Consider the following 11,351-nt stretch of genomic DNA (forward strand, 5'->3'; position numbering starts at 1 on the left):
GGTTGATTTATTCTCAGTCTTAGCCAAAGCAAGAGAATAGTAATAACCGACCGTTGGCAGGAGAGCACCTCTTCCCCATGGCAAGCTCAGAGCCTCCCCCGAAGAGGGGGCCAGTTGTGGATCATAGAATGACTTGGGAGGTCCAGGATTGGGGCAGCTACTCAGAGCACTGACTTTTTCCCCCCCTTCCTGGCAGTACTGGGGATTGAACCCAGGGCCTTGCACATGCTAGGCAAGCACTCCACCACTGAGCTTTAGCCTCAGCCCTAGACATTGGCAACTTGATACCAAACTGTTTCCCAAGCTCTTTCAGGATGCCCCTGGCAATATGTTACGGGCCAACACTATTTTAGGGCTTGTCTAGATGCCTCCTCATATCCCCAGCCTAGTGTTTAGCATATCAGCTGAGACCAGTAGCCTTGTTCTGTATTAAAACCCTGTAACATGGATGAGCCCAGTAAATACGAAGGGTCCTGGAAGCCAAGGCTGGGAGTGCTTCCTCTGCAGCCTTCTCTGTCGCACTGGCTTTGTGAGTCCTTCTGTTTCATAGTCTGGGCACGCCACCTTTGCTCCCTGCTGTCTTGCTGAATGTGTCTGTCCTTTAAAGGGCTGGGGGCTATCCTCTTGCCATCCTCCCGTCCTGAGGGTGAGGCTGTGCCACTGTGGTATTTGGAAGGCCCCTTGCTTCCTGCTCCATAGCTGGTCTGACCACAGTCCTGGAACCTCCTCAGCCCTCTGAGGCACTGACCCCAAGTCCAAGTCTTTTCTATTTTCCTGCCTCATTTGGTTATTGAAGGCACTAATGGTTGGACAGGTGCGAGCCTGCAGGATTTCCTCAGCTCCATTTCTTCTGTGGAGAAGCCTCATGAAGGCAGGGTTGTGGTGGCCTTCTCATTATGCTCTGTGCCTCCTCCTCACCCTGCCTCTGGAGCCCTGGCCAGGTGCTCTTCAGGCGGGAGCATGTGAACAGCCCTGGGGCTGCAGCCGGTTCTCCCACATTCCAGGGTGAGTGACTGGGTAGAGGGTGTGCCTGCCTTGGGCTCCTTGGGGGTGGCCCCCTGAAGGGCTGAAAATAATCCTGCCCAGAGCCCCTGGCTCTCCTGCCACCCCTGGCCCAGTGAAGGGGACTCTGGACATTAAGAACCCTCTCTCCTAGGCACCCAGTAGTTTCAGAGACAAGAAAGATGAGAAGCAAATCCTCCAGCTATCAAGTCAGAGAGGGGTACCTGGATGTGGAATCATGAGTCACCTTCTGTTAAAGTGACCTGTGAAAATATCCCCTCCCCCACTATTGTATTGTAAATTAAGGGAATGGGGAGGAGAGCCACACCCTCTATCTCAGATGCATGAATAAAGTTTGAGGCTGAGGGTGTAGAGTGGTAGGATACTCACCAGGCCCTGGGTTCCAGGCCCAGCACCACACAAAACAAAGAGCTAGAAGAGACCTTAAGGATTATTTATTCCAAACAACCTCTTTCTTTTTGGCATGGTACTTGGGATTAAACCCAGGAGCACTCTACCACTGAGCTACATCCCCAACCCCTTCCCAGCTTTTTGAGACATGGTCTTGCTAAGTTGCTCAGCTTGGCCTTAAACTTACCATCCTACTGCCTCAGCCTCCAGAGTCGCTGGGATTACAGGCGTGTGTCACCTCACTTAGCCAAACATTATCATTTTTAAAAATATTTTTAGTTGTAGATGGACACAATACCTTTATTTTGTTTATTTAGTTTAATTTTTTTTTTTTAAATGTGCTGCTGAGGATAGAAACCAGTGCCTCCTGCATGCTAAACAAGTGCTTTACTACTGAGGCAAGTGCTCTACCACTGAGCCACAACCCCAGCCCCAAACATTATTATTTTTTTTTTTTAAAGAGAGAGAGACAGAGAATTTTTTAATATTTATTTTTTAGTTTTCGGCGGACACAACATCTTTGTATGTGGTGCTGAGGATCGAACCCGGGCTGCACACATGCCAGGCGAGCGCGCTACCGCATGAGCCACATCCCTAGCCCCCCCCAAACATTATTTTTAAAGAAGGAGATGTGCAGAATCCATGCACCTTGCCCAAGATCACTTAGTACAGACTCTAGAACATTAATCTCCCACCTCCTCCCATCCTGTTACTTCTGCTCAGGGTCTCCAGGGGTGGGTCTGTGGGACCCAGTCTCTTGTATTTGGAGCTCAATTCATAGAAGCACAGGTATGTGGGACTCTCTCTGCCACAGGGGAGGCTAGGGTTCCATCCAAGACTGAGGGGGAGAACTGCAACCAGAGGCTCAGAGTGTAGGGATCTGGTTCCTTTCCCAGCCTATGTAGTTCATTGGCTTGGGTAAGCCATTCCACCCCTCTGAGCTGCATTTTTCTCACCTATAAAATGAAGGTAAGTAGGGCTGGGGTTGTAGCTCAGAGGTAGAACGCATGCCTGGCATTTGTGAAGCACTGGTTTCGATCCTCAGCACCACATAAAAATAAGTAAATAAATAAAGGTATTGTGTCAACCTACAACTAAAAAATAGATTTTTCTTTAAATGAAGGTAACTAGCCAGGTGCAGTGGTGTGCACCTATAACCCCAACTATTTGGGAGGCTGAGGGGGAAGATTGCAAGTTCAAGGCCAGCCTGGGCAATTTAGTGAGTCTCAAAAAATTAGGGATGTAACTCAGTGGTAGCGCAGTGCATGTGCAAGACCCTGGGTTCAATCCCAGCACTGCAAAATAAAATAAAAGAAGATGCACATTACTTACTGGATTTTTGTGTGTGAAGATTTTGTTAAAAGTGCTTGGTAAGCTGGGCAAGTGGTACAAACCTATAATCCCAGCCTCTCTGAAGGCTAAGATAGGAAGAGCATAAGTTTGAGGCCAGGCTCTGCAACTTAGTGGGACCCTGACTCAAAAAATAAAAAGTATTGGAGAGCTGGGTGTGGTGGCACATGCCTGCAATCTCAGTGACCTGGAAGGCTGAGACAGAAGGATGGAAAATTTGAGGCCAGCCTCAGCAATTTAGTAAGGCTCTAAGCAACTTAGGAAGACCCTGTTTCAAAATAAAAGATGAAAGGGGCTGAGGATGTGGCTCTGTGGCAGAGTGCTCAGGGTTCAATCTCCGTACTGCAAAAACAAAGAGCTTGACAAAATAGGAAACTAATGCCACAGGATTCCCTTCTCTGAATGACATGACCCAGGAGTCAGGCTTCTGACCAGTAGAGGGCAGCAGACAGGTGCTGGTAAACAGGGAGGGCTACTAAATTAGGCACCTGAGGAAGGTGTTTGGCTTGCTTGTTTGTTTTATGGTGGTCCTGGGGATCGAACCCAGGGGTGCTCTACCGCTGAGTTACATCCCCCTGGCCTTTTAACTTTTTTTGAGGTAAATTGTTGAGGCTGGCCTCAAACTTTTGTAATCCGGCCTCAGCCTTCAGAGTAGGGTGGGATTACAGGCTTTGGCCACCATGCCCGGCTGAGGGAGGGAGGACTGTTAAGTACAGCCCCATCTCACCATAAGTGGCTGCAGAAACCCTGATGCTTGGGTGGGGCTTAGGCAGGCAAAAAATGAAGTGGACCCTGTGAATGGGTTCCGAGGCTAGGGACCCTGGAGCCTGGGGCTACACCTGCAGGACAGGCCACACCCATTAGCCCATGAATATTGCCTTGCAAGGAGTCTGGAGAGTCCTCCTTCACTCCAAATCCTGGGTGTTGTGGAGAAAATCCCTAAACCTCAATAACTTCTCTCCTCCTAGGCTCCTTTGTCCCCAGTTCTCTGGACAGTTAGAGGCAGGGCCAGGGTTCAATCAGGGGTTCTGGTTTCCCCACTTACCTTTTCCCCTCCCAGCCTGGCCTGGCCCCCAGGAGGAATTTCTTGAGCCAAAGGGTGGCCAGAAGCACAGATGCCCACCCCAGCGGCATTCCCGCCACCTGCCCAGGTCAGAGCCCTGGGCCCAACCCCAGAGGGTGCAGGATGACAGAGTCTGACAATCATTAAACCAGCCGGGCCTGATTTCCCAGCACCGCCTGCTAGGATCCGGGCCAAGTGGCACAGAATATGCAAATCACCTGGGGCCAGGAGCCCAGTCTGAAGGCCAGGAAATCCCCTCCATCCAATGAGCCACCAGCTCAGGTTACCGCTGGGACAAACTCCGAAGACCTGGTGTGGGGAGGAGCTCCTGCGGCTCTATATAGGACGGGTGGGGGAGCATAGGGGCCAGACTTCTCACTGCTACCTGGCCGAGCTGTTGGCCACCTGGATTTCTCTTCCACCTGTGACCTCCGAAGCCTGCCTGCCTGCCTGACGCCCGTACCTTGCCACCCGGTAGGACCCCCACCTGTCCGTTCCCATCCGGGAAACCAGGGATGGTTTAGTGGATCTGCTGCTCTGAACCTGCCCCCTCTAGCCTGGAATTTCCCAGCAGGAGTGTGCGGCAGTAGGGGGGTCCTGAGAGTCAGAGTATCCTGTCTGTACGAGGGACAAGGACTTGGAAGCTCCCACTTAAGGGCTCTGGGCCATCGGAGCAGGGAGCCCCAGCAGGAGGGTCTAGTAGCCACACTTTGCTCTGAACCTAGAAGCCCTTTTTGAAGAGAGGGCGCACACAGTTGCCGACCTTGCTGCCCCTTTGGGTGGCTCCTGCCCAGGTTTGGCCAGAAGAGAGCAGCCAGGGTGTAAGGGGAGAAGTCTGGAACCTTCACCAACCTTGTCCCCTCTCTCCAGGTAGCCTCATGGCTGCAACCTGTGAGATTAGCAACGTTTTCAGCAACTACTTCAGTGCTATGTACAGCTCCGAGGACCCCAGCTTGGCCTCTGCTCCCCCTGCTGCCACCTTTGGGGCTGATGACTTGGTGCTAACCCTGAGCAACCCACAGATGTCGCTGGAGGGGACAGGTGTGTGACGTGGATGGGGTGCCTTCAGGGACGGAAGGAGACACGGATCTCTGCTAGATAAATGGGGAACCGGACCGGGAGGAGGGTTTCCAAGTGAATTCCAGGGCTGAGGTGGTGGGGATTGTGGGGACCGTGATGGGCCAAGAGAGGATACTGGGACCAGGGTGTTGTGAAAGCCACATTCTCCCCCTGTTCCTGGGGAAGCTTCCTGAGAAATGAGGTGGGAGTGCACACAGGATCCCAAAGGGGCTGGGAGCTGTGGCACAGGCCTTAATCCCAGCAACTTGGGAAGCTGAGGCAGGAGGATCACAAGCTCAAGGCTAGACTCAGCAACTGAGGCCCTAAGCAATTTAGTGAGATCCTGTCTCAGAAAAAAAAAAAAAAAAGTGGAGAGGCTGGGGATGTGGTTCAGCGGTTAAGCACCCCTGGGTCCAATACTTGGTACAAAAAAAAAAAAAGAATCCCAAAGGGGCACCAGAAATGGGGCCTGTGCTGACCCGGTTGCTGTGCTGGGCCCCTTGCAGAGAAGGCCAGCTGGTTGGGGGAGCAGCCCCAGTTCTGGTCGAAGGCCCAGGTTCTGGACTGGATCAGCTACCAAGTGGAGAAGAACAAATACGATGCCAGCTCCATTGACTTCTCTCGGTGTGACATGGACGGGGCCACCCTCTGCAACTGTGCCCTTGACGAGCTGCGTCTGGTCTTTGGGCCTCTGGGGGACCACCTCCATGCCCAGCTGCGGGACCTCAGTGAGTCCAGGCCACTGGTGCCACAGGGGCCTTGGAGGGGAGGAGAGGGTCAGCCCTGGGCAAGACCTGGAGCCTGGCCGGAGGGCGCAGCCGGAGAGGGCCCTGAGGGAGGGGCAAGGGAAGTGACCCCTCTTTCCTTCTCCTCAGCTTCCAGTTCTTCTGACGAACTCAGCTGGATCATAGAGCTGCTGGAGAAGGACGGCATGGCTTTCCAGGACACCCTAGGAGACCCCGGCCCCTTTGGTGAGGCTCCTTTTCTCCCCCATGCCCAGGTCTACCTGTCCTGTCCCATCCCTGGCCCTACCTAGAGTGAGAGGAACGGCCCCTCCCCAGGCCTCCTACCCCAACAAGAAAAGTCCCGGCAGCAGCTCATCAGGCCCCGGAGCCTTACCTGCCCTTGCCTGGTCCCCTGAGCCCTCTCTCCTCTTCTCCTCAGATCAAGGAAGCCCCTTCACCCAGGAGCTGCTGGAAGACGGCCACCAGGCCAGCCCCTACTACACAGGCAGCTATGGCGCAGGAGCCCCCTCCCCTGGCAGCTCTGACGTCTCCACCGCAGGTGAGAGCGCAGCCTCCCTCCCCCAGGGCCCCCAGGGCCTCCGTCCCAGTACTGGAACCCAGGCCTCTGGGTCCTGTGTGGCAGCCAGGCACTCACTCTATCCTCCCCACCCAGGGACCGGTACTTCCCAGAGCCTCCATTCCTCAGACTCCGGTGGAAGTGATGTGGACCTGGACCCCACTGACAGCAAGCTCTTCCCCAGAGGTGAGCAGAGGGAGGCCCTGGGCGTCCCGTTCCCTCCTCCCTGCTCCTGCAGGGCTTTCTGGATAGGAGCTGCTTCCCCAATGACCACCCTCTTGACCTTCCACCTGCTCCCCATAGATGGATTTCCTGACTATAAGAAGGGGGAAAGCAAGCACGGAAAGCGGAAACGGGGCCGCCCACGGAAGCTGAGCAAGGAGTACTGGGAGTGCCTGGAGGGCAAGAAGAGCAAGCACGGTGGGTGAGCCCTGGCCTGCGGGCGGGCAGCTGGTGGGCGGCAGGCCACCTCTGCTCTGCTTCCCTGCTGCTGCGCCACCGGGGAGGAGGAGGGCTATATGGCGCTGGTCCACCCCTCACTGCAGGGACTACCATGTGGTCTTGATGAGGAGGGGAACCGAGGCTCCAGAGGGAGGCCGGTGGCTTGAGTGTTCAGGTTTCCAGTCCACCCACTCCAATTCTGTCTGCACTTAGCCATTGTCCTGCCTGCTGGGACACCCTAGGTGGTGGGTGGAGGCAGCTGGTGGGTGCCTGGGGGGGACCCTAGAGCCACTGGGCTGAGACACTGGACACCAGCCTGCTAAGGGTGGGGAAGGGGCCTCAGGCATTGTGTGCTCCAGCAGCTTTGAGCCCCTGGGAGATTGCCCTGAAGGCCTCTCTTGCCTGCGTGCTTGCTTGCATGCACATATAGCTGGTTTCTGTGGGGGAGTGTATTTTTCCAGGAAGCTGTCCCCTGGTCCCCCAGCCTGGGGCTACTTATCTGTTCCCATACTCAGCAAGCTCTTACCATGGGTTTCTCTGTAGGCCCCCCACCAAGCCATGAGCCCCCAGAGGCCATAGGGGTCCTTGTCACCATCCATGCCAGCCAGACGTTTGATCAGTATTGTCAAGAGTGAAACATCTGTGCTGTGCAAGAGGTGTCCAGTCTTCCTGGAGCACCTCATCTAGGAGGACATGAGGAGGAAAGTGCTCGCTACAATACATACTCCAAGGGCACTGTAGCCGGTTTCTGGAAAGTTTGGTTTCCTGCTCTGGCCATTAGTCAGCAGTGTGCAGGGTTATGGTTAAGGTCAGCCAGCTTGGTGAGAGGGGCTGCCCTGGCCTGCTGACTGAAGGGATGTGGCCTTGTAGCCCCCAGAGGCACCCACCTGTGGGAGTTCATCCGGGACATCCTCATCCACCCTGAGCTCAACGAAGGCCTCATGAAGTGGGAGAACCGGCACGAGGGTGTCTTCAAGTTCCTGCGCTCTGAGGCCGTGGCCCAACTGTGGGGCCAAAAGAAAAAAAACAGCAACATGACCTATGAGAAGCTGAGCCGGGCCATGAGGTGAGACGCTCATGAGAGTCATGGGGCTCATGACTGAGCTGGACATCCGGGGACTTGTTGATCTGACCGGTTGTTTGTGTTCCCCTCCCGCCTCCCCACCCTCTCTGTCACCCCTGGGATCCATGTAGTAAGTGTTAATCCTGTGGAGTGAGGACGGTGAAGTTGCCCACTGACCTGGGGGGTCAAATGGTAGCACGGAGAAAGTGTTAGCCTGGCACGTTGCAGGCACCGTGACTTCAGCTGACATATGTGTTATTTGCAAGGTGGTCCTAAGAAAGGCACCTGGAGAGTTCTGGAAAGACCACGGCCGTGCCTGGGCCAGGGCTCTGCTTGCTTGTCTCTGGGCTTCAGTTTCCTCCTGTTGCCACAATGATGGCCTCGCTCATGTCTAGGCTCCCTTCAGCCTGCACCATGTGCCTTCATGAAAAGGCCCAGGACGTAGCCCTAAGCTATAAACAAACCAGTGCAGAAGCAGGTGCCCTGCAGACATTGATAGGCCGGTGTGGCCTCAGCAGATGGAAAGAGCAGTCCAGGAAGTATGGGGCAGGCTCAGGTGGGTCTGGCTGCAGACCGGAGGGGACAGATCAGCCGAGGACTTGGGCCATTTGGGACGTGCTGCAGCGCAGGCCACGTCTCCTGCCTGCGCACCTCTGACCACCTTGCCTCTGGTCCAGGTACTACTACAAACGGGAGATCCTGGAACGGGTGGATGGCCGCCGACTGGTCTACAAGTTTGGCAAAAACTCCAGTGGCTGGAAGGAAGAAGAGGTGGTTCAGAGTCGGAACTGAGGAGCTGAACTAGATCAGGACCAAACTCATGGACTTGGACTGAGGCCTGCAGCCCTCCTGGAGGCCAGGCAGGCTTGGAAGCCCCTCCATTTGGATGTGCTCCCTGCGGAGCTGTGGAGAAGCCGAAGTCTGGTGTGTGGTCAGGCCTGTCCTGGAGCGGGGCCTGCAGCCTCTCCTCTCTCCTCCTTCTGGAATTATAAGCCCTGGGGTTTGAAGCGACTTGCTCGCTGACTCTACAGCTGCTGGTTGGCTGCTTCCAATCCCAACGCTGCTGCCGATGACACCTTCCCTGGCAGATGCTTGGACTCAGCCATGGAGACTGTTGGGGAGCCCTGGGACAGAGGGGACAGGCAGTGTCCTCCAGCCCCTCCTTTCTGGACTGGCTTCCACCTCTCTGCTCAGTGCTTGGGCTCCACGGCGGGGGGTCAGAGTATCCCTAATTTATGTGTTATAAATACGTCAGATGTACATAGAGATCTATTTTTTCTAAGGCATTCCCCTCCCCCCTCCTCTCTCACTGAGCACTTGTGGCCAGACTTGTCACCCTGCCTGGCCAGTGAGAGGAGGGCTACAGCCAGACCCCTCAAGATGGGGGTCCTGGCTCCTATCTCCTGTGAATGGAGGCCGAGACCTCCAATAAAGCGCCTTCTAGGTTTTTCTAACCTTTGTCTCTGCTCTCTGTGTACTGACATCTAGGCCTCTGGATCAGATAGGCCTGAGCTGGGAAAGGGGTCTTAAGGGACAGAGGGGGAAGACAGAGCAGCTGGGGGCTGGGAAGCAGGAGAGTGGGGCTTATAAGACCCTGACTGGGGGCAAAGAGGACAGGTAAGGCCGTTCACGACAGGGAAGGTGTGCAAGATGGTCACACAATCAAGAACATGAGCTTCAGAGGCTGCCACCACCACATGTGTGCTCAGTGACCTCGGCCACATCTGCCCTCTGGGGCTGCTTCCTCCTGAAGGACAGGGGTTTGGACCTGATGTTCTCCAAGACATCGAGAATTGCATGTCCAGCCTTGTGGAATAAAGAGGGGCCTCTGCATTCCAGCTAAGTTGGCTGCAAGTTGAATGTCTGTAACATGAATCCTAGCTTCTGTGCCTGATATGAAATCAGAGTTAAGATCTTGTGAAGGGGAGAAAGCAAAGCAAAATGGAGAGGATGCTTGCTGAGAAAGAATAGGGGAAGGAATTGAGATTTATTGACAACTGAGTCTTCTTCCAGGCACTGAGCTAAAGCCACTCTGCGTCTTCTCCTAAGAAGAGAGACTTAAGGTTCTCATTTTACAGTTGCAGAGCACAAGGTTTGGTCGATGCACATGGGTTCTGTCCTTTACCCTACCCCAGGTTGCTTCTCCAGCCTCACTAACTTCTAATCCAATCCTCAGCAGATTCCAGGACTGCATTACTGTTTCCACAATGATGACTCTGGATGGATTGATTATTGATTTATGGTATTGGGATTGAACATAGGGGCACTCTACCACTGAATACATCCCCAGTCTTTTTTTTTTTTTTTTTTTGAGACAGGGTCTTGATAAATGCCCAGGCTGACCTCAAAATGGAGATCCTCCTGCCTTAGCTTCCTGAGTTCCCCATGCCTAGCATGTATCTGGTGTTAGGGAGAACATTTCATTAATGGGACTGTCCATAGGTCTACTTACGAAGAATTTCATAGGCAGTTTATCCTTTTCCAGGTGGAAAGTTACTTAAGTTCAAGGCTTTGGATTCCACAGGGCACATGAATAACCCATTCTATAAATTTGAAATACTGCTCAGTTGTCTTGGAAATATCACATTATTTGCTGAAGGGGTGTTGACAAAGAAGGGCTCTTAGACATGGTGGTGGGCTCGTGAGCACAGAGCTTGCTCTGGAGAAACAGCAAGTGGTGGAAAGGAGAGTGGGGAGCTTGGAGACCATAGTGAGCAAGTTAGCCAAAGAAAGAGGTGGGCGAGGGCTCCGGTTCAGGCAGGCCTGGCTCCCACGAGAAGGCCACTTAGCTGGGGAACTTTGGTAACCACTTAGCATAACAGCAACCTCATTTCTCGAAATTTCATAGGCAGTTTATCCTGTGCTATTTGCTCTACCATATTATCTCCAGGGTCCTTTTCAAGCTTGAGAGAGGTGACCCAAAATTGCCTAAGATCACCCAGCCAAAAGTGACCAAGACACACTTGATAGGCCTCCCTAGATCCTCCATTTCTTCAGGTCCCAAAGGAGATCCCAGCAATGAGTTTCAACCAGAGAGCATGTGCAGGGCTGGAGGGCTGAGCATATGGCGCCCAGTACCTTCAAGCCCTCCAGAAGGGCTTGAGAGCAGCTGCGAGGCCCACACCGCCTGCTGACCTCTGTCCTGCTGTCTTCTGTTATGAGGCACTTTCTTCATCCCATTATCTCACTGGATCCGCCCCACAGCCTCTGAGGAGACTGGGCGTCCCATTTCTCTGATGAAGCCAGAGCCTAGCACAAGGTCACTGGCCAGAGGAGAGTAGGGACCAGAACTCAATGTGCTTGCCTGTGCCTGGGGCAGAGCCTGGACCAGGGACACGTTTCTTACCCAAGATATCTTTCTCCCCTTACCCAAGATATCTTGCTCTCTGCCCTCCCATCCTCAGAAAACCAGAGCGCCCGCATACACCTGGCCAGCTGTTCTCGGCCCCTCCCCCAGAGCTCTCTGTGTTAGGAGCCAGTTATCCTTACCCAACTGGGAGCCCTGGGATGGACTCACCCTCAGAGGTGGCCCTGTCTCTTGCCCACCTGCCCTGGGTCCCCTCAGGTGTGTCCTGGACTGGGGGTGGGGCTGAGCTGTTTATATCCTGCCCTGAGCTGCTGGTCACCTCTTATCGACTTCTCCAGGGTTGGGTGTGTTGC

General features: G+C 54.2%; 1 protein-coding gene across 2 annotated transcripts; it reads left to right on the top strand.

Annotated features, from left to right (window-relative positions):
- The first annotated feature begins 1,732 nt into the window (after positions 1-1,732).
- Positions 1,733-9,145, top strand: Elf3 (E74 like ETS transcription factor 3). 2 transcript variants are annotated; one of them, XM_078022578.1, is made up of 9 exons: positions 1,733-4,300; positions 4,701-4,867; positions 5,392-5,613; positions 5,761-5,856; positions 6,050-6,169; positions 6,284-6,373; positions 6,491-6,607; positions 7,499-7,694; positions 8,369-9,145. In XM_078022578.1, the coding sequence occupies exons 2-9, from the start codon at positions 4,705-4,707 to the stop codon at positions 8,481-8,483; spliced, it is 1,119 nt and encodes a 372-aa protein (XP_077878704.1). In that variant the 5' UTR covers positions 1,733-4,300; positions 4,701-4,704; the 3' UTR covers positions 8,484-9,145. The 2 variants fall into 2 exon arrangements, with proteins under 2 accessions (XP_077878704.1, XP_005330402.1); XM_005330345.5 differs by having other exon boundaries at positions 1,740-4,300; positions 4,697-4,867.
- The last annotated feature ends 2,206 nt before the right edge of the window (positions 9,146-11,351 follow it).

The sequence above is a fragment of the Ictidomys tridecemlineatus genome, chromosome 10, assembly GCF_052094955.1.
Source record: "Ictidomys tridecemlineatus isolate mIctTri1 chromosome 10, mIctTri1.hap1, whole genome shotgun sequence".
In the NCBI taxonomy this organism is placed as follows: domain Eukaryota; kingdom Metazoa; phylum Chordata; class Mammalia; order Rodentia; family Sciuridae; genus Ictidomys; species Ictidomys tridecemlineatus.